Here is a 20,916-nt window from a genome sequence, read left to right on the forward strand (position 1 = left end):
CGCATCGCCATCTACGTGGTTTGTGGTGTATATAAAATTGGCAGTGGCTTAGCTCTGCTATGCCAGGATATACGTAGCGTGAAGTGACGGCGAGGTGGTCACCTGAACCAGAGGGAAGGCGCATAACTGCCTTCTTGGAACAGTGGACACCTCAACCATGCTTTAGGCTAAGTGGCAGTAGTCACAGGTGTGCGCTGCATGCGCTGACATTGACAACGTTGTGCCAGAAACGCGGCGCTAAAGCCATAGGCCGTCGGCGCTCGTTGTGTTCACTGGAATTGGCGTTGCACACGTTTTACACTCCCATCAATTTAAGGAAAGGAAGTGCACATAATGGCTCCCTGGGTCAGTGGATGCCTGAATCGTGCTTATATGTACAGAGGGCAAAACGCATGTCTAGAACACGCTCTGAGCGTGTTTCGGGCGTATCACGCGATAACTAGAGATAAGATATGGTTAAAAATGGTCTGCATGTAAAAATTTGCTGTTAAACTCACAGAATTTCATCGCCATTTTTTGCCTTCTTGGTTGCAGCGGCTTTGGGAGCTCCGGAACACAGAGTTTGGTTGTTCTAGGCATGTGTTTTGCCCTCTGTACGTGGGGGGATGAGAGACAAATGTGACCTGCAGGCATTGACAAGGTTGCAACAGGGCAGAAGCTGAGCTAGTTGGTATACATTCATCATGAAAAATCTAGGAGCTAACAAACAACGACACAGAGGGGACACAGCGGTTCGTTAAAAGTAGAGATATGCCTGGGAGGCCTTGCTGCGAAGCGAGTCCCCTGTCGAACAGCAAGAAGTCATCCGCCTGGCGACGGAAGCCGCAAAGAAAGCGCTGCCTCCCCTCTGTGTCGTTGTTTGTTAGCGCCTGGATTTTTCATGATGGGTTGACAACGCTGTGCCAGAAACGCGACGCTGAAGCCATAGGACATCGGCGTCCGTTGTGTTCATTGGCGTTGGCATAGTCAACGTTTTACACTCTGATCATTTTAAGGAAAGGAAGGCGAGCGCGCGCGGCGAGGCAGGTCAGCTGTGCGTAGTGACGTCACTTAATTGCTCCTCGCGCATGCGCAGTATGGTTGTGCAAGAGCACGCGAACCGGAGACGCTGTGGGCAATATAGCTTACGCAATAATATGCGGCTACGCGCAGATGTTGCTTTCGCAATTAACCAGTACTAAACAACAACCAATTTTCTCAAAACCAGCGAGAGGCAAAATAATTGCGCTGCGGTACGGCCCTGCGGCCACGCGCGCGGTGTCCCGGGAACTTCTGCATCAAGTCATAATTCTTTATGTACCGACATTATCGTGCGTTCCCATACAATTCCACGATTTTTCGAACTGCCTCTGTGCTGTGCGGTAAGGCTTGTGCCTTGTTCCTTTTCTCCAGCACGCTCGACATAGTCTAAGCATACTGTGCACATGGCGGAGATCCGTGGACTCTGTTCCCATGGACGGCACACGTTCTAGACATGGTGGTTGCAATTTTAGAACGAAACAACAAAAGAGTGGAGTCGTTCAGGTGCCTGCTTTTCCATATTTGGCTCAGACAAGCGTATAATGTTGTGCTTTATTCTGGAACAGGCGATGGTTTCAAGCAAGCTCTGTAGGTCAGGACGAAAACTCCAATGGCAAGCCGATTTTTTGCTATGCACAAGTCCCAGAATATTTTTCTGGTAGCAGCTATGGAAATAGCAGTGCAAGAGCTCGTCTATGCATTCATCACGCTGACTGTTGCTCGGTTTGAGAGGAATAAGCAAAGTTGTACAGAACATGTTTAATTGCTCTTTATTAAATGCACACATGAAAAAACATTATGGGACATATTCTTTGGCACTGGTTTCTGTTTGGCATTCAGCACACTATGGCAGTCTCAAAACAACCAGTACTTTGATCTCTTACAATGACCTTTTTTTTGTTTTTCTGAGTAAAAAGTCAAAACAGTTGTAATATGTCCAAAAGGTTACACAAATGCAGAAAACAAACAAAAAATGAGATGCATCCTACATTCTCTTAGTACTATTGCACTCTGTACATGTGATGTTTGCCTGCTCAAGCAGAGAGTAAAAAAAAACAAGGTGTGGTTTTGTCGCAGCTCAACACATTAATGCTCTGTGCGTGGTTGTCCCTTGGAGGAGAGCGGCAGTTCGCACACAGTGGACATCATGCGAGGCACAGTGGGCATAGCTTGAAATGATTATGCACAGTTCTGGTGGAGGACACACGGACGACTGCAATAACTTAAAATTTTCAAATGCAGTTTCTGAAATGACGCGAAATGCTTCCATCCGAGATTGTTTAGATTACAGGCGTATGAATCAAGGGAGTTTGCAGAAGCTTGCTTTTCGGGCGTTGATCGCATCAACGCTCGTAAAATAAGCGACTGAGGCGGTAACAGATACTGCTGAACAAGGAAGCGGATTAAGGTCTCACTTTCAGTTCTTATTCCAGCTAATATATGTTCAGCTTGCAGGATGAAAGTTTTGAGCATGCTGACACATTTTTGACCTATACATTTCGTAGTACTGATTACAAAGCACTTACACTAATCCCCCCCAAAAGGACTGCATCGGTCATCTAATCGAAAAAGTAATGTACGGCGCCTGTAGAACACGTTTGAGTTCATTGAGCGTGTGAGGCAATGCGCTTTTTATACCTCTGGCCTGTAGCTTAGCAAAAGCGCAAAGCCATTTTTCAGCGGTGGCAGTAGTGACACAATTGATTTGACTGCCAATATTCACACTTGGCAGACTGGCTAGCGTGCAGTGAAACATAAAAGGAAAACAGCTGTTTGGTGGCCTGCCAGTTAGGAGCATCACTTTTTAATCCCTGGATTGTCAGTATGCTGGCCGCACAGCTTGGACTTTGGAGGTTGGAAACGTACATAGTGCTTTGCGCTCCATGACTAATGGTGTAGTATAGAAAGCCGTCTGTGCAAGGGAACGCGTTTACACTGCGCTACAGCCTACATGAACAGATGTGCGCGGCGGCAGTGACGTCGAGTTTTCTGACAAGTTGCGGACGGGAAAAAAAGTCTCACAATTTGGCGATTCGCTCGTGAATAGGGTCTTAGTGCAGAGCAGCGGACATCCCACTCAGCCAGTGCCCAGCCAAGTGGTTACAACAGCTTATTTGCCTGCAGAAGACCGAGGAGCAACGATGTACCTGGAACAGCTTTCGGCAGTACTTCCCGCTTTTCTAGGGCTGCCAGCAGCAAATCAAGGATTTTACTTGAAAACGGTCTCGCATGAAAAGTATGTGCAGCGTCTTGCCAGCCATTCTGCCTTGGGTGTGTTGAAGGAGGCGAGGGAGACGGGGCAGCGGACTGTGGTCACTCATCTCCGTTAATAAAGGGGCTGTTAGCTGCAGGTTGGGGTGGACGTCCATGATTTTGGTATGCATATTTTCACATGCCCCACTAAGCGCTGATGGGGTCCAGGTAATGTCTGAACACTGCAGCTGATGCTACTGTCAGAGCTCGTATGTTGCCCTTAGCAGCTCAATGTTGCCCACTAAGCCACCTGGTCGCAAAACTAAGATTACGAGCATTCTCAGAAATCAATTTTTTCCTTTACTCTGGTAAAGACTTATAGCTGATGATGCATTATTACAGCCCGCTGGAATAAAATATACTGCCAGAAAAAAAAAAACATGACTTTGGGTTTCTGACTGCAAGGCAGTAGTTTCCATCTAGATATGATGGTGTCTTTGACCTGTGTAGTTCTACAGTATTTCCAAGATCACACTGACTCATTTAACCACCTTTCTAGCAGGTCCCTAGAATGCAACGCCTTCATAATATGCCGTTTCGAGATGTAAGGACACTTGTGTGCATTGGCTACCTAAGATATCAGCTGTATTTGCACTCGTAAAATGCTTTGTTATGTAGGCAGTGGAGGCACTCAGGTAAACTGAACAATTTCGTTTGAACTCGTTTTAACCACGCTGTGAAGCAAGACGAGCGCTACTGCTTCCAGACCATTCTTTTTGGCATGTGCAGCGCTGAAATCTCCAAACAATAGGTTTTCAGTGTTTTTCATTTCGATTCATTTCACTTTTAATTCACTGCAGGGTACGCCGGAACTCCTTGCGAATTCAAGGCTGAAACAAAAACCCTCCCAATTTCTAACCCACCTGCATGGATGAAGTTTCTGAACACCAGCATCCCTCCTTTGTTCCGTAATAACTGGTCCCAATTTAAACATCGATTCCCATACAACATCGCAACACTTTGTACAGTTTCCTGATGCAGTTCAACCACCAACTTGCTAGCACTTCAGCATCAAAGATAGCCACTGCTGCTGCGATAGCGTACAACAGTGGAGCAGGTCCACGTCATGTGACAAAATACATACAAATATGCAATCGGCGAGCTCTGTGGACACAGTTCCTTTTCATGAACAACGAACAATTCAGAAACAGTAGTCGGCGCACATGCAGTGTTAGCCCCTCATTGACGACGTTCTAGCATTGCCAATCTCTTCTCAATGCGCCGTTGTTTAGTTCTCCAAGCTGCTCCCCAGTTGTAGCGCCGTTATCGCGAACGTGCACATAAGCTTCCTTTTCTATTACTTTCGAGCTCAGATGTCACCCGTCCTTCTCACTCCCATGCTTCTGCTGTCGTCCCTGGCACCGCCGCTACTTCACGGCTCGAGCCTCATGCGTCGGAAGCACCGATCGGGCAACGAGTCGCTGATGTCCTTGACGTTGGCCACGTCTTTCTTGAGCTGCTCGATCTGCGCCTCGTAGTCGTGCATCCATCCCTGTTGCTGCTGACGCGCGGCGCGCAACTCCTCCAAGCGCTCATCCAGGCGCGCCCGCTCCGCTTCGCGTTCGGCCTCCATCAGGCGCCGCTCCAGCTGGTCCAGCCGGCTGGGATCCACACTGTCCACATTCGCTGCGCACGGCACAGAAAAAGGTCAGGGCGGCGTTTGCAGACCACGCTCTTGGGGGTTTTACACAGCGCTGATGAACACCTGGTTTGTCTGGTGATAAGCCAGTCAAAGTTAGTCCGATGGGCACCTGGCACCTCTGGCATATTTTGACGCCATTTTAGTGTGCATTGTTGTCCCTCTGAAGCAGCAGTCTACACCACGCGGCTTGCGCGGCTTCGTTCAGCTGCCGCTCCCAATATTTCAGCCTTAGTTCCAAAAGCGCTTCTCCAAAAACATGCTCCGTATCGCAAATTATATTGCTGTTCATTGTTTGATCCTTGCCAATCACAAACTATATCTTGTAGATTCAGTGGCTAGACGTACTTTGTATGGGAATTTAGGGGTGCCATTGCCCTCCTACCATCACGCAATACACGGCTGTGAGTCACCATTTGACTTTTGCTGCATCTGAGGCGGCACAATTAAGAACTGAGGTGCTCACAGGCAACACAATAATTGTGCTGCCCCTCCCCCTTTTCCACTTCCGGCTATTTCTCGCATTTTCATATGGGAAACATGTCTGTCGAAGCGTCCCGAGGGGCGAGATGAATCGGATCGCCTCCGTCGTCTAAGGGCTGGTGCAAATTGTGAACATCATGGCACCAAGTTTACATGTCGCACGCTGCACCATCTTCATGAGCGTTCCCAAGCAACCACAGATATCCGTCGGACGTACGAGCTAGATCCGAACGTCCTTTGCCGAGATCGGACGTCCATCGGACGTACGAACACAACCCGATTTCGGATATCCGTATTCATACATCCGCCGGACGTACGGACAGTATCCGCTTTTGTACATCCGCATTAGAGACAAGGTGTACGTCCGATGGATGTACGGTGGAGTATATTCTCAGGATATGAGTATAGAGTTTTTTCTAATTTCTCACACAGAAAATTCGCACCGTTCAAGTATATACTGTAGAGTTCGCTTTTTTAACCTAGAAAATTTTATTCGCGAAGGAAATTTTGTCAGTTTTATTGGCTAGTGTGCGCGAAATTGCGTTAATATCTGCATAGATGTTTTGGAGAAATTATTTCCATGACATGCAGAGTTTAACTTGAGGACTTTTGTGAATTCCCGCAATTCCCTAGTCATATACTTGCAGTGCAAGGGCCACTGCTGAAATAAATTTATTTAAGGGTAGGAGCGAGTGCTGCACAATTTTACAGTAAATCAATTACTAATTTACATCTAGAAAACATCTAAAAATCAGTAGCGACATCGTGTCCGCCGTGGTCAAACGCGATTGAAACCACTTGTAAATTCAAAACTCCCGCCGAACTCCGGTATCATCATCATCATAAATGCAGCTTGTAGTCAGCCCAATCCAATCCATCAGCCACAGAGTGCAGCGGCGTAATGGCGGCATTGTCAGTTTGGTGCGAAGCGTGGTGCCCCTTTTGAGCTCTGTTACTAGAATGTGTGGCTTTTTTTAGTCTGCGGACGAAAGTGGTGTGTAACTTGAACAATTCGAAGGATGCGGCAAGCGCCTGAAGCCCTCCTGGAACGCTGGAATATCCCACTACACCGACTTCGGATGAAAGAAGGCCTAGTGTGATACGGCATGGCCTACGGAGGTAAGTACTACAGTACACTGCTTGGGAATTACTTTTATGACAATGGAGCAGGATCTGTAACATTCTCTCGCGGGAGAGTTGGAGTTAGGTTATGGCTATACTGTGGTGTGGGCTACAGATGGGTTGAGACTTGTGCTACGTCTCTCGCCTCTTTGTGCTGTTGTGGTCTTCATTAACATGAATAGCATTGGCAAAGTTGCCGAACATTCTTGAAGTTATCATGGTCTCTTGCAATTTGGCGCAGGCATAATCTTTTTGTCAGCAGTCCTGACACTGGTTTTTGCTTGAGTCTAGGGAAAGGAGGGCAGAACTTCTCTGAAATTAGAGACTGCAGCATGTAACAGGTTGGTTGTAGGGCGGGTGCCGTCATGAAAAATGCTCAATTTCCTAGCTCTTGGCCTCTTGCAAGCATAGAATACCTTCTGGTGTCAAGGATGATGACTATATCGGTGCGTCTCTCACGCCTGTGTTATTTTGGGCTTCATTAACGTGAATACCAATAACAAAGTTGCCGAGCATTTTTGAATTTATCATGGTCTACTGAGATTTGGCGTGGGCTTGAGTACTAACCTTTTTCTTTTCATTTTTTGCAGAAAGCTGTTCGCTTCCGCTTCATCATGGAAGTAGGAAGATGGGTGTGCGCTCGAAGTTTTACGTCTTATTGAGGAGTTACACACTTCACAGTAACTCAGTCCTGTGCTGATGTACAATCAAAATAAAATATTCTCGCTGTACTTTCAGTTGCTTTTTCATTTTATTGCCCCGCGAACACGAAGAAAGCATGCATGTGCCATTATGCAAACATCCGAGAAAGATCCGGGAACGGACGTCCGAAATCGATGTCCGTTGGGCAGACAAACATGTCCCTTTGGACGCCTATAGGACGGCCGACGGACGTCCACCGGCTGTTCGCGGACGTCCGTCGGCCGTCCGGAACATCCGAAACGGACGGCCAACGGCCGGCCGATGGATATCTGTGGTTGCTTGGGTTATGACGAAAAGACTGCTGCTTACCATAAGAAATCCGGTCTTGGCTATAAAAACTGTTTCTACTTGTCTGCAGAACAATTTTCTGTCAATATTGGGGCAGCTATTTACGAAAAGCATTAGGTAGGGAACTTTGCTTGAGGCAGAGGCACTTCAAGAAACTTTTGCAGGTGATAAGAATAATGTACCAGATACAAAATCTTTTGGCCAAGTAAATTAACTTTACCTTGTTTTATAATGTAAGAAAGATTGCAGTAACTGCCCAGCAGGAGTAGACATCTGGCAAGAGCAGCATATGCTGTGTAGAAAAAGCCTCAAGAGCTGTCCGAGCAATAGACTGCTTATAGCCACTTCCTTACTGAGAAAGAAGGCTTCGTCGAAACTGCCACTGCAGAGCAGGTATGACGCACACTAGCCAAATGCTGCTACCACTGTTACACGGTGACAGCAACTACTGGGTAGGTTTCACCGAATATGTACAACAAGCACGTGCTTTTTTTCTTCTTTGCTATAAAACGAATCATAAAAGTGATGTGGCGCCGCAAAGCAGTTTCTCCCGCGGGTCTATTGAGCTTTGCGCGTCATCCGCTTCATTCCGGCAATACTGCCGTGTTAAAGTGACCGCATTGCTGTCAGTGCATACCCAGGGCCTTGAGTATTTCGTTGACTGTGGCCGCAGCTGCTGCGACTTTGTCCGACGCTTGCTTGGCACCGGTTCTGGCTTCGTTCGCTTTTTCCAGGGCCTGTGGAGCAGAGCACGCATGTACGATGTGTGAGGACATCTCCAGAGCAATTTGTTATGTTAACTCTATAAGCTTGCAATCGCGTCCGAGGTAAGCTATCTTCAAAACATGCTGGCTGCACTAACAGCAAGAGCCAAGGGCTTGGTTTGGTTTGGTTTATTGGCGTTTAACATCACAAAGCGAGTCAGGCTATGAGGGACGCCGTAGTGAAGGTCTCCGGAAATTTCAATCACCTGGGGTTCTTTAACGTGCACTGACATCGCACAGTACACGGGCCTCTAGAATTTCGCCTCCATCGAAATTCAGCCGCCGCGGCCGGGATCGAACCCGCGTCTTTCGGGGCAGCAGCCGAGCGCCATAACCACTCAGCCACCGCGGCGGGTATGGGCCAAAGGCAGGCCACGGAAAAAAAATAATAGGGTGAATTGATATGGTAACCGAGCCAGGCCATGCTTACCAGCGTTCCATCTGAACTCATCCACTCTTCTAAGCTTTCCCAGCTCTGCGAGCAGCTTACAGCTGTGTCGCAGCTTTTCATTCATACATCGACTGTGTACGAGCAGCCTACCGCCCGTAAATGAAAATCGGAAAGAAGCAATACAATGCACAACTGCTTGGTGTTTGAGTATGACACTGCCTGTCCGAAATTAACCGCCCGAGTCAGTCGGCGGCACAGCGGCTCTTACCTCCTTGGCGAGTGCCATGTCCCCGCGGGCCTGTTCCTCGAATCCGCGCATGCGTTCGTCAGTGTCTTCAACCTTGCGAGCCAGTTCTTCCGCCTCGTCTCCCAACTGGCGCGCCGACGTTTTCGCACTGTCTGCTTCGTCACGGACGTTAATTGCGTCCTGCGTAGCGGGTGAACAAGACGCCAAATCATGACCCGGTCACAAGTGGCAAGGCGCCGTTCAGGTACACATGCCGCTCTTAAACAACCACGAAACGTATGCTGAGCCACAACTTTTCCGACACCCTGTTTGGTTATCTCGGAGCTGTACGAAGAAATGAGCATGAATTTTCTAGATAAGTGTTCATTGCATGTCATAAATCTAGAGCCTCGGTATCAGTGGCACACGTCTACTGCGTTCCGATTACCACCATTCGTGATCGGCGAATTGCGTGCTGGTCATTCAAATCTTCATCATTCTTTCTGTGATTCACGACGTTTTGTCTTTTTTTTCTTCGACACGCACGGGGCCGGCTTCGCCAGTATCGAAAGAGATGAGGTTAACTAATGTTATCAGAATGTTTATGCCTCCATGCCTGTAGGCTTTGAAAAAGTGACACATGGCTGCTACCAGCTTTCTCGGCACACTCCTGTTTTAGAATATACTTCTGGAATCCACGCAGTTTAGACGAAATGTTTGCTTAGACATCATGTTGTGGTGCTATGGAGCTCCACTCGCGTTCACTACCAGTTACTATCCACGAGGTTTTACAATCAACCGAACTCTGCGCTTGGTCACAAACGAAGGGTACATAGTACCTGATTAATGAACTTTGCAGACATTTGACAGTTGCGAAATGATAAAAAATCTACTGTGCTGTGAGTTTTCGCTCTTCCATACCGGGTACAACTCAACAACGGAGCGATGATTGCCCCTCGAAAGCAGGCCCTCCAAGCAAAGGCGTCGACCTATTCTCATGACGTTGCGTTTAGTGACCTTGCACCTGCTAGCCAGCTGACATGGCACACTAGCAGCTGCAAGGCAGTTGAATCACCGCTTCGTTCTTGAGTTGTATCCGAAAACAACTTTGAAATCACGCTTCACACTGCCGAATTCATCGCTAAGTGGTAGTCTAACGACTAAAAGCAGACATGTGATAGATGACTGCATGTCTTGACTATTAATGCGTAGTCGGGACTCGGGATTCCACACTCCGGGACGGCCGATAGCCCTAGCCCCGTCACGCGTGTTTCGCGAACACTAGCTCCGCCAGCTGGCGCTCTAGTCTCCGAAAAGAAAAGAAATGCAAGACGAAGGAGGCCCAGTGGCCCACATTTACCTGAGAAGCTTGTTCGGCGATTCTCTGAGCTTCCTTGGCAATATCACTGGCAGCGTTGGCATCCGCCTCGGCGTCCTTCAGTGCGCCTCTGGCGTCACGTGTCTTGTTCTCTGCCTCCTCAATGAGCGCCTTGATCTCCGGCACACGTAGCAGCGCCGCGCCTGCCTTGTCCTTGCTCGCCTTCACGTTCTCGTCGAACTCTGCGCCACCAGCACAGATTACTGCCGCAACCTCACAGCACACGATCATTTCCTCTCCCTCAGCTACTCGACACGCAGCGACATTAATCGGCGCGCTTTGAGCATAACATATGTTTGTCATCAGCTACGCTGCTCACCCTTCTGGGCACCTGACTGCATACGGCATCATTACTATTGCTACGCTGGCGCTGAAACAACAATTCTGTTCACAGTTGTCAAGTTTATCGATGAGTGACTGCGACTCATCTCTCAACGTATATTGCATCCCCAGTGACATACCTTTGAGCACCTTGAGCGTGTTCTGGGCTTCCTCGAGTATCCTCTCGCCTTCGGCGGCTGCCTCCTTCGCCTTGGTGAAAGCAGCGTCTGTCTCAGCCAGCAGACGGTCGGTGATCTAGGAGGGCAACGGGAGAATACGGCTTGTTTGCTTGGCTTAGTAAGCGTCTGAGCCGTTTTAAAATACTCGTCAAAGCTACCACCTCATTTTGCCCCGTCTCAACACTGGGCTGATCAACCGAAAAGAATATTAACAACATTCAGGGAACTCTCCGCAGCCGCAGATGAAAAGTGCCGTACCTCTCAATATCAACAGATGACCCGAGGGGTGAATACAGATAAGCAATCCATGTCCGCAAACGCTTACGCAGCAGTATTTCGCTGCGCAGCCTCGTGTCCTTTTTGCCCTGCGGGTATATACAGCAAAGAGTAGCATACCTGCTGCTGCTTCTGTGCCTCGGCGAGAAGGTCTTCCGCCTCTTGGCGTTGCGGTCCCACTCGCTCCAAGACGGCGGCGTGTTTTTCCAGCAGCTCGTTCGCTTCCTTCTGGATGCGACCAGCCTGCAGTGCGGAAGCCGCGATGGCCGTGAGACCCACGAGCAATAACCTCCAGTAGCTCGAACTTCTTGGCTTCAACAAAACGTCAGTACACATAACGTCCGAAATCCAGAACTTGGCATATTACTGGCTGTAGCACAAACTATGGCAAGCAGATGCTTCGCTATAGGATTCCCATTCTAATCAACACTCACGCAATAGTCGAAGAGATTTTACAGTGGTTCCTGTACAACAAATTCGTCAAATATTTTTATGAACAGTATGTCAATGTCCTCATCAGGGCTTTTTACATAATGTACCTTGATGTTCTTTGTGCTTTAACTCATATTGCATTCAATTTTTATTTATTGATGTAAATAATTCAATTGGTTGATTTATCCTATGCTGCCAAATTCCGTCAGTAAGGGGGCAGTCACCCCATCAAGCTGCTCTCCGAAGCAGCTTTTTCGCGACTGCTCCTTTCCTTGTAGACAACGAAAAATAAACATTATTATTATTACTACTAATAATAATCATATATTATTATTATTATTTCCGAGTGCGATCTTCATAGAAATCCAGCAGCTCTCGTTTCTATCATCACGCATCGATAGTGACAAATGGTAACAATTTAGGCAAAAACTCAGCTGTAAAACCATCCGTGTTACTCAACACGATGGTATGCATCAGCCATCAAATGAAATTGAGATAGAAGTCCTGAGTGCTTCACTGCATATTGCTGCTTTGAAGAACCCAGCTTGAACTTATACAGTCACAATCACTGAAAAAAATCGTTATGACTATTACTGACAAATGAATGCTTTCCATATGGCACACATAGAAAGAAGGCCAGTACGATAAACCATGAATTTTTAAATATAAGTAAAACCCATAGTAGAACGTAGATGTGCAATTCACCATAAAGACACATTCTCTTAGTGCTAATCTGAGACACAAGAGGGGCAGCGACAGGATGTAGAGAAGAGCTTAACCCTAGAAAGGGTATTTTTATGCCAGAAGCCTACTAGCCTAGCTTTAATGGTTATTTTGGCGAAGACCGGCTCCCATACAGTTAAGCGGGTGCTCATCGGCTCCAGTTGGCGGCAATGCGCACGCGTCCGTCACTGCTGGTCATATTTGTGCTTCCGAGCCACATTTTTTTCCACATACACAACTGTTAGCTCCAGCACGATTCCAGCACAGCTACCAACATCATAAATAACTAATACGTGTGATATTCGGAGCCCTATATTACGATTCAACGACCCACTGTGACTACAGAAAAGTCGATGTTGGTCCACTGGTCAAATGATTGCTTGTGACGCATTAGTGTAAGCACAGAGCAGTATGAGGAATGCATTAGTCTCGTCTCGGTGCGGGTCATTTACCTCCTAGTGATGGTGTTATTAAAAAAAAAAAGCCCTATCGAAACGTGCAGGCAATTAATACGAAAGGTGACAGGAAAGAAGATGAAGTGTGCAGAGAGAGAGAAGCCTTTAGTGGAGCGACGTGTGCGGTTGCTTCGACGCGCTCAGCCCCGTCTCTGGAAGGCACCCGCCAAGGACAAAAAGTGGTGCACAGAATTTCGCGGACGAAACATATTTCGACAGAGCCGCTAAACGCGTACCTGCGTTGAAAACAGCAATGCGCAAGAGCAGAAACATTCGTACGCATTCCACTAACAAAGGCAAGACAAAATCGCACGCGTTTCCGGCGAAAACCCCAAAATTTAATGCCGTGGTCGCAATGTCAATGGCATTGCGTAGCATGTGATGTCTACTTTAAAATATGTATAACTAACAACAACGCATACGCATGAAGCCGCAGGTGAAGGTTGTTCGCGACGGCTACCAGCCTCAAGCGATTGTCCGAGTAACTAGGCACGCTCGCTCAATCTTCAGTAGGATCTAGCGGCGGTGATCCACGGCATTTTGTAAAAGTACTGATCTCAAAAAAGACGCAAGGAGGATGCGCACGCAGCGTTTGCAATACGGTAGCGACGAACCAACTTTGCGACCAGTGCCAGGAAGGGGCGCCTGGCCCCTCCGCGGTCACGAACACCAACCTCGTCGATAATCTCCTGCGCTTTGCGGGAGAGCTCGTCAGTATCGATCTCCGGCATCTGGACCGACGTGGCGTCCGACAGGACTCGGAGGGCATCGTCGTACGCTTTCCGCACTTCCTCCTTGGCTTCCTCGGCCATCTTCTTGGTGCGAAGCATCAGGTCCATGATCTCGCGCATCCTGCACAGCACAGCCGAGACAGCGCTGGTGTCAGCCAAAGCATGTTTTTATTCTTTCTTTTTTTTGCTCACATCTGTGCTACACCGAGATCATCGCTGTGGGAGTACCGACTTTTTTCTGCGTTTGCAATTTTTTTTATTGACCCGTGACTACCGAATCGATAATTATGATGCATAACCTCGTCAGATCGTAAGGAACACAAAATTACACTGTTATGCATTACGATCAGGCCAGCTTTGCTTACGAAGGCGACCGAGGACGCATCGAGATTCGTCGGCTGCCCAGGCGACTGATCACAGATCTCTGAAGCCCCATGTAGAGGCCCGTGTCCCACACATTTCTATGATAGGACCAAGCAAATTATTTCTACTGACACCATCCGCTAAACGCGGCTGAAAATTGAAAATCCAGACGAATTCAAACGATTACTTTACGACCAACGTCGTCGTTGACCTTGTATTTAGTAGCCTCGTTCATCGATAACAGCTAGGCAACGGCCGAAGATAAAAGCAAGCGCTCATAAAGCACCTAAAGGTGCTCAAAGTGGATTGACCAGCGTTTTGTACCTTCATTCGCTTTTAACTTGCCGTTAGCCCGCACAAGAAAGTTTCATTATGCCTTCGCCAGCTGTCTTCTACCATTGGATCGCAGGCTAAGCGAGTACTTCAGGCAGGTGGGTAATGTAAGAAGTCGAAAGGTGACTCGAAGGTAGGGCACGTTGCTAGACCACATTCCCGCACCTGTTTTTCAGCTGGTATATCTCGCTCTCCGTCTTGTCTTGAGTGCTAAGCGCTCCTTCGGCGATGGCTCGAGCTTCCTGCGTGGTGTTCAGCGCATCTGCAGCCGTGTGTGCGATCTCGCCGGCGTCTGTCTCGTGCCTGCAATGTAAGGAGCGCGTGGGCAACGCAGTGGGCGCGGATGTGTGGCACACTGCAATCAGCTGCCCACAAGCGATTCAATGTGGGGCGGTTTCTGAAGTCAACTGGCACGCTTCACCAGTGGCTAAGGCGAACGAGAATCAGCTGCAAGCTGGAAGCAATCGCGAGAACGATGAAATAACAGAGATCGACCCTCTTTTCGGCGTCAACGTTTAAAGAAAAGGCCTTGTCTTCAACACGTCTCTGGTAAAGACAAATTCGATTCTATAAACCGGACTCCAAATTCACCTGGGCAGCTGTCCTTAATGTGGAAGACACATGCTGTAAACAATTAATTCTTGCAAATCCGTGAGGAACTATGCAGAGCTAACGCGTTCGCAGTAGCCATATACAAGATTAAGTCTGGAGAACCGCTGCCACACTCGCTGGTGCGTAGACACCGCAGTCTCTGCACAATTTGCGCGGTCAATGAGAGGCATCCGATGGACAGACGCTGAACTCAAAATTTACCTTCTCTCTGACCGCAACAAAACAATGCAAGACGCATGTCGGTGACTACAGCGCGCAAATCTAGTCCCATTCCGTAGTCCTTTCGTCTAGCATCCCTGTCTAAGTTCCTCTCCAGCCCGTCATTGCCCACGCAGTGCTGATCAGAGGTGAATAAAAACTGAACTGGTGCTCAGGTGAACATGACACCGAAATGTCCTACTCTTCCGAAAAGTTAACGTCTGGGAAGCACCAGCGGAAAAAGCAGCGAAAAACTTGGCTCAGCCACGGCGGAAGCATTGCCACAGGTGAAACTAATTCCTAAACAGTCCGTTGCACTGGGTTCAACACACAGGGGGAAAAAGCGAGCGTGTCACCCACTGGTCTGCCAGCTGGCGAGCGTCGCGGGCGATCTGGGACATCATTTCCGACTGCTGTCCGTAGCGGTCCGAGCGCTCGAGTGCGCGTTTAAGGGCGTTCTGGGCCTCTTCCTCCAGGTACTTCTGCGCCTGCGTCAGTGTGGACTTGATGCGTTCGACGACCGCCTCCGCGCTGGTCATGTTACGCTCGGCTCCCTCGACGATGTTTTCGGCCAGGGAAATCTCGAGACCAATCTTGCCAGCAATGTCCTGCACCTTCTTGATGCGTCGAAGAAGCTCGTCGAGTCGTTCAGCCAGGCTCTCGCCAGTGCCTGGCGCGCGAGCGGGGAATAGTAGAGAGAAAAAAAGTGCGAGCAACATGACATCATTATTCTTCACTCGAATATGGTTAAAATTTTCCACTGACCCGTATCTACTCCACGGAAAGCATTTTAATTACGCAAAGCGACCTCCCCATAGTAGGGGTATCACGCAGCGGAAGTGCTGTTTCTGTGTGGTTGGTCGCCAATCCCAAAGCAACAGTGCGATCGGTGTTCTCTGGTCGGCAAGAAGTTGCGACGTCATGAACCTGTATCGTGCGCATAGGAAGGACGATTTTGTTTTTGTATATCTCTGCCTAAACTCACTTGGTGACCCTGCAAGCTCTTCGACAAACATAGCGAGAAGGAGTATAAGAATCTGAATGTCGCCGGGAGAAGCCCTACGTCAGCCTTTCGCATATTCAGAGCACAACATGAATATGCGCTGTGTCTTGTCCCTTCTCTTTCTGTGGCCTCGTGTCGTTGCGCTCTTGAACTAAAATCATATTCACTGTGTTCGAGGACATTAATGCGACCCGTGACTCACCAGAGGCCTGCTTGGCGTCCTTCCACAGGCCGTTCACTATGACCATCACTTGCTCAAGCTTCTCCTCGAAGTCGACGCTCTTGACGATCTGCGGGTTCTTTTCGATGTTGTCCAACAGGCGCGCCAGCTCGGCCACTTTGTCCCGGTGTTCGTTCACCGCATCTTGGACCAGGTTGTAGCACGTGGGGCAGTCTGCAAGCATGCGCGGAGACCAAATTACGCCAATGCTACAAAGCCGGTCGGTCAGCACAGTGCGCACTTTCTGCGCTAGCGAATCAGGCAGCTTCCACGTGCACGCAAGAGAAATATTGCTCCGGAAACACGTGCTCTTGGCGGCAGTTATGTTCAGGCATTGCTCCGGCTACAACCTTTACTTCTAACGATCCCTGCTTGGTACTGGTCCCCAATAAATATTCAACTGTGAGGAGTATGATAGCACAACTTACGAGTTTGATTTTAGGCTACTCCCTTACTTCTAGTACAGTACTCAAGGTCCAAGGAGTGCACTGTTTTACAATTCACAATAACGACGGGTGCAGCATCAGGAAGAAAATATCGTAGGCGAGTTTGAACACAGGAAGATTTACATATTCTCCAGCACTTCGCTCCTCCCGCAAAATCACAAAGGTCTCCGCGCCTATAGTTTGCTCAAGGAGGGTACGGACAGGGTTTTTTTTTAATGCATTGCGTATAAATGTTCACATGAGTGCACAAATATCTAAGGTGATTTCTATGCCGCGAGCAGTGAGCAGGAGTAACGAAAAAGTAGTAGCTTCCTATGAAGTGACCTCAAGTATTATGTCTTTAACACTGAATTATGAGGCATGCAGTCCTGTAAAATGGATGGCCGGAAGCTCAGTTCCGCTCCTCAAATGTCGAACCCTTCTTACTGAGTGTACTGTCCGCACAGAAGCCAGAAAGTTACGCTAAGTAGCGCTAAGCAGCGCTCGTCTTTGTGTTCTTCTCATGTCCCCGTCTTTTTTGCGCTGTCTACACTCAAGGATTACCAACTCGCCCAAGCGTCTGCTGTAAACGAAACATTACACAAAATCTAAGCGTGCGCAAGCGCGTCCGCTGGCGGCACCATGTGCTGGAAGTTGGTGTCGAGTGATGGTGACTAGCAGTCACTCTGGCATTTTCAGCGGTCATTTGACGAGAGATACAACGTCTCGAGACCCCAAAATCTCTAGACTAAGATCTCGGTAGCTGAGCCATATCTGAAGGGAGAGCTGCAAGCGCTGAAACACCCACCGACGCATCCAGCCTCCTTGTTGAACTTGTTCTCTTTGCAGCGTTCGCAGCGGCGACCCTCCACGTTGGGACGACACTCGCATTGGCCGTCGGGGGCGCACTGTAGGGACACTGATCCCTGGCTGTCGCAGTCGCACGCTGTAAAAGACGGGTGCGGGAGAGGGGGATAATGGACAAAGGTGCTTTGGCACATTTCTCCACTGGAGACTTGACTTCTGTATGAATGAGTTAAACGAGCACAAAAACCAAGACAAATAGTGAGAAGCAGACAAGGCGACGCTGGTTTCAAAATTGTCCTGTCTACTTCCTTTGTCCGGATTTTCTTGCTCGGTTTACTTGTGCGAACAACTAACAACACTCCCAATTTTTATGTCCGTACTGTACTACACACGAACCGTGCGCAGCCCCGCAGAAGAAAGTGCAATGAAGCGCTGACTTATGAAATGTTTCTGCCATTTGACAACTACATGAATCCGTTACAGCCATTAACTGCAATTACTGCTAGTTACTGTCTCAAGAAGCGAAGTATAGAAGCATCTTAGCAGGTTAATCAGAAAGAACAATACAGTTAGAACCCCTACTGCCACGCAAACACTTTGTAACGGCTTTCTCCAAAGCAGAGGGACTTCACTGTGCCTGTATGGAACCTGAAAAACTGCGTTACTTCAGAACAGCGGTCCAAGACAGGGTTGGTTGGTTGGTTGGTTTATGGAGTTTAACGTGCCAAAGAGACTCAGGCTATGAGAGACGCCGTAGTGAAGGGCTCTGGAAATTTCGATCACCTGGGGTTCTTTAACGTGCACTGATATCGCACAGTACACGGGCCTCTAGAATTTCGCCTCCATCGAAATTCGACCGCCGCAGCCGGGATCGAACCTGCGTCTTTTGGGTCACCAGCCGAGCGCCATAACTACTGAGCCACCGCGGCGGCTGCCAAGACATAGTGTGTACATTGTTTAGGATGTTCGCGCGAACATAACAAAACATAATCTTTTAAAACAGAAACAATAATAAAAAAGAAACAAAGCAAGCCTCGGCCGAAAGTGTTAGCAGGGCCAGACATGCATTCATTAGAATCGTCCATAGTTCCCCTTGTCCAGCAGGTTTTCCTTTTCTCGTGTGCGTGGCGTTAGGCGGTACGACACGGAACCCAGCCACTGTTCAGAAAGAACACATGCGACTCGACCATTTTAGACTGTGGGATCCAAGTACGGGTAGGTGACTAACTCGCTTCAGTCCAGAAAAGTACTAACTCAAATTGGCACCGCGTTATAAACTATCAAAAAAGAAGTCGGTAAGAATATTCCGTGCGCTATAACTTTCACTGCATTCGTTTTCGCGCTCCATTGTTTCACACGCGCAGATCTCCCCAGGTGACGTCAGAAGTGGCGCGCAATGACACTCACGCACGCATCCGTCAGGCGAGAATCCGTAGTGGTAGGGCAGGCACTGGTCGCACTGCTTGCCCGTCACGCCCGGCCGGCAGTGGCAGTGGCCCGTACGCTGGTCGCAGGTGCGGTTGTAGGAGCCGACGAGGTTACAGTTGCAGGCCTCGCAGCCGTCGCCGCTTTGCAGGTTCCAGTATCCCTCGCGGCACTGGGCGCACTGGCGGCCAGCCACGTTGGGCTTACAGGCGCACTGGCCGTTGCGGGGGTCACACTCGGAGCCCTCCAGGGAGCCCAACCGGTGGCAGTCGCACGCTGTGGGGAAACACACCGGCAAACTCAAGCGTCACTTCTCTCTAGAAAAAGAGGTGGCGGATGTCTACGGTTTACAGTTACGTCCTAAGCTACAAAAATGTGCAGAGCACAATGTCAGTGCAGGAGCGTCCACTGCCAGAGAATGGGGGCGCCACGGCCGAAAATCAAAATACGCGTTCGTGCGCTTGCCAACAGGAACTTGGAAACCACTGAGTCACAATGGTACAGCTTCAATAGCGCTATAAGTTACCATAATTTGTTTTATTATTTTCTATTTCTTGTCGCTTTCACTCTGCTATCTTACCGAGCACACCGCGCTCCTCAGTTTGCTGGCTCTGAAACACAAGCTACAGTTGGCGCCAGAGGTCCAGTCTTGAAAGCTATTAGCGTGTTTGAACGCTGCATGACTGCCGACACTTTCTAACGCAATCACAGGAGTGAGCCGGACGCGCAACTAGTACGCGCGGGAATCTTTGATAGGCCCCAGATTTGCTAGAGCCAGCTGCAGGTTCTCATCCAGTGCGAGTAAATATAACGACAAAGAGTATACCTTGCTTCCTCTGAGCGTTTCTTTTAATTTTGCATTTTTTTGCTCCTTTGTGTAATGCTTTTATGCATTACATTATGCATTATGCATTAGCGTAAATGAAATGACACGAAATGCAACAGCCTTATCACAGGTGGTTCGAAGGTGCTTCCCTGAAATGGAAACCGCACGTCATGACAATCGGTAGACGCCATTGGCTGGAGGTCCTCCTTTCGGGGACATTTGTCGCTGCATTCTTGAGTTGTATTCGGCTATAGTGCGAACACACTGCTGCGTCGGGAAGGAGGTCCCGTTAGAATCCCTTTCGCTTTCACTGTAAACTGTGACTAAAGCAACCTGATATTTTTTTAATTGCCACAGCAACGATTACCACCGCGAGGATGAGAGGAAAGGATGCCAAATGCATCCTTCACAAAAAGTTTCGCCTCTCTGTAGACACACAAGCATAGCGCTCACAGAGCCCGCACTCTGTGGGGGCGAAATATGGGCATACCTCTTAAGATAAAACTTAATTAGAAAGTACGATCATGAACTTGTCTCATAACGAACAAGTACCGGAAGTACTTTACCTAGAAAAGAAACACAAAGAGAAAGGGAGTGACACGTATGCACCCATGCACCGCCTTTTATTTAGTTCACCTACTCTGATCCTGTCGCAGTTAGAAAAGCGCAAGAACTTTTAACAGAGATGTCAGACTATCTCCCCTCAGCTAAAGGCCTGTTTTTCTTCGCTTCTACTTGTGTTTTGTTAGCTTCTGTATTTTTTTCTTTCCAGCCGTTCTCGACCCTTCACGTTTCTGATGGGCCACAGAGCTACATAAACATGTTGCGAGTGGCTCCGCTTCGCCTTAATTTCGCTTATTCAACCTACACGGCCGCTACCACAGCTGCGACGAGACCCACGCCCGTAGCAAGTATGGGCTAACCGAAAAGCTTCGCAAACGACAAAGCTCTAAGTCGGCAGTACCTAGGCAGCTTTTGCACAGCTCCGCGTGGCTGTAAACACTCACGTTTGCAGTCTCCCTTGGGCACGGCCAGTGCGTCTCCGTAGTGTCCCGGCAGGCAGCGTTCGCAGTTGAAGCCGGTGGTGTTGTACACGCACTTGAGGCACTGGCCCGTCGTGCTGTCGGGAGACAGTTTTCAAGGAGGCGGGCTGCTCAAAGGGTACTAGCACAACTGTTGCGCTTTTAATACTTCGAATAATATTCGAAGTATGCACAGTGCTCCCTCACAGGCTTGACACCAACAACGCCAAGTACGGTCAGCGACGTCACCGTGTGCAATGGCCAGGATCCTACTAATGTTTCAGTGAAAATCCCATGAC

The 20,916-nt window shown here is 48.7% G+C and overlaps 1 protein-coding gene across 3 annotated transcripts in view; it reads right to left on the bottom strand.

Annotated features, from left to right (window-relative positions):
- Positions 1-1,774: 1,774 nt before the first annotated feature.
- Positions 1,775-20,916, bottom strand: part of LanB2 (laminin subunit gamma-1) — a 121,976-nt gene continuing 102,834 nt past the window's right edge. For all 3 annotated transcript variants that reach the window (XM_089584830.1, XM_089584829.1, XM_089584831.1), the window contains 13 exons: positions 20,603-20,715; positions 18,752-19,045; positions 17,346-17,483; positions 16,095-16,286; positions 15,250-15,559; positions 14,245-14,382; positions 13,327-13,504; positions 11,163-11,285; positions 10,728-10,842; positions 10,249-10,448; positions 8,931-9,089; positions 8,145-8,244; positions 1,775-4,899 (listed from right to left, as the gene is read on the bottom strand). In XM_089584830.1, coding sequence (XP_089440956.1) covers positions 4,646-4,899; positions 8,145-8,244; positions 8,931-9,089; positions 10,249-10,448; positions 10,728-10,842; positions 11,163-11,285; positions 13,327-13,504; positions 14,245-14,382; positions 15,250-15,559; positions 16,095-16,286; positions 17,346-17,483; positions 18,752-19,045; positions 20,603-20,715 — 2,314 coding nt within the window. In that variant the 3' untranslated portion in view covers positions 1,775-4,645. The remainder of the gene's footprint in view (positions 4,900-8,144; positions 8,245-8,930; positions 9,090-10,248; positions 10,449-10,727; positions 10,843-11,162; positions 11,286-13,326; positions 13,505-14,244; positions 14,383-15,249; positions 15,560-16,094; positions 16,287-17,345; positions 17,484-18,751; positions 19,046-20,602; positions 20,716-20,916) is intronic.

This window comes from Amblyomma mixtum, chromosome 3 (assembly GCF_055824585.1).
Source record: "Amblyomma mixtum isolate Tamu chromosome 3, ASM5582458v1, whole genome shotgun sequence".
Classification (NCBI taxonomy): Eukaryota; Metazoa; Arthropoda; class Arachnida; order Ixodida; family Ixodidae; genus Amblyomma; species Amblyomma mixtum.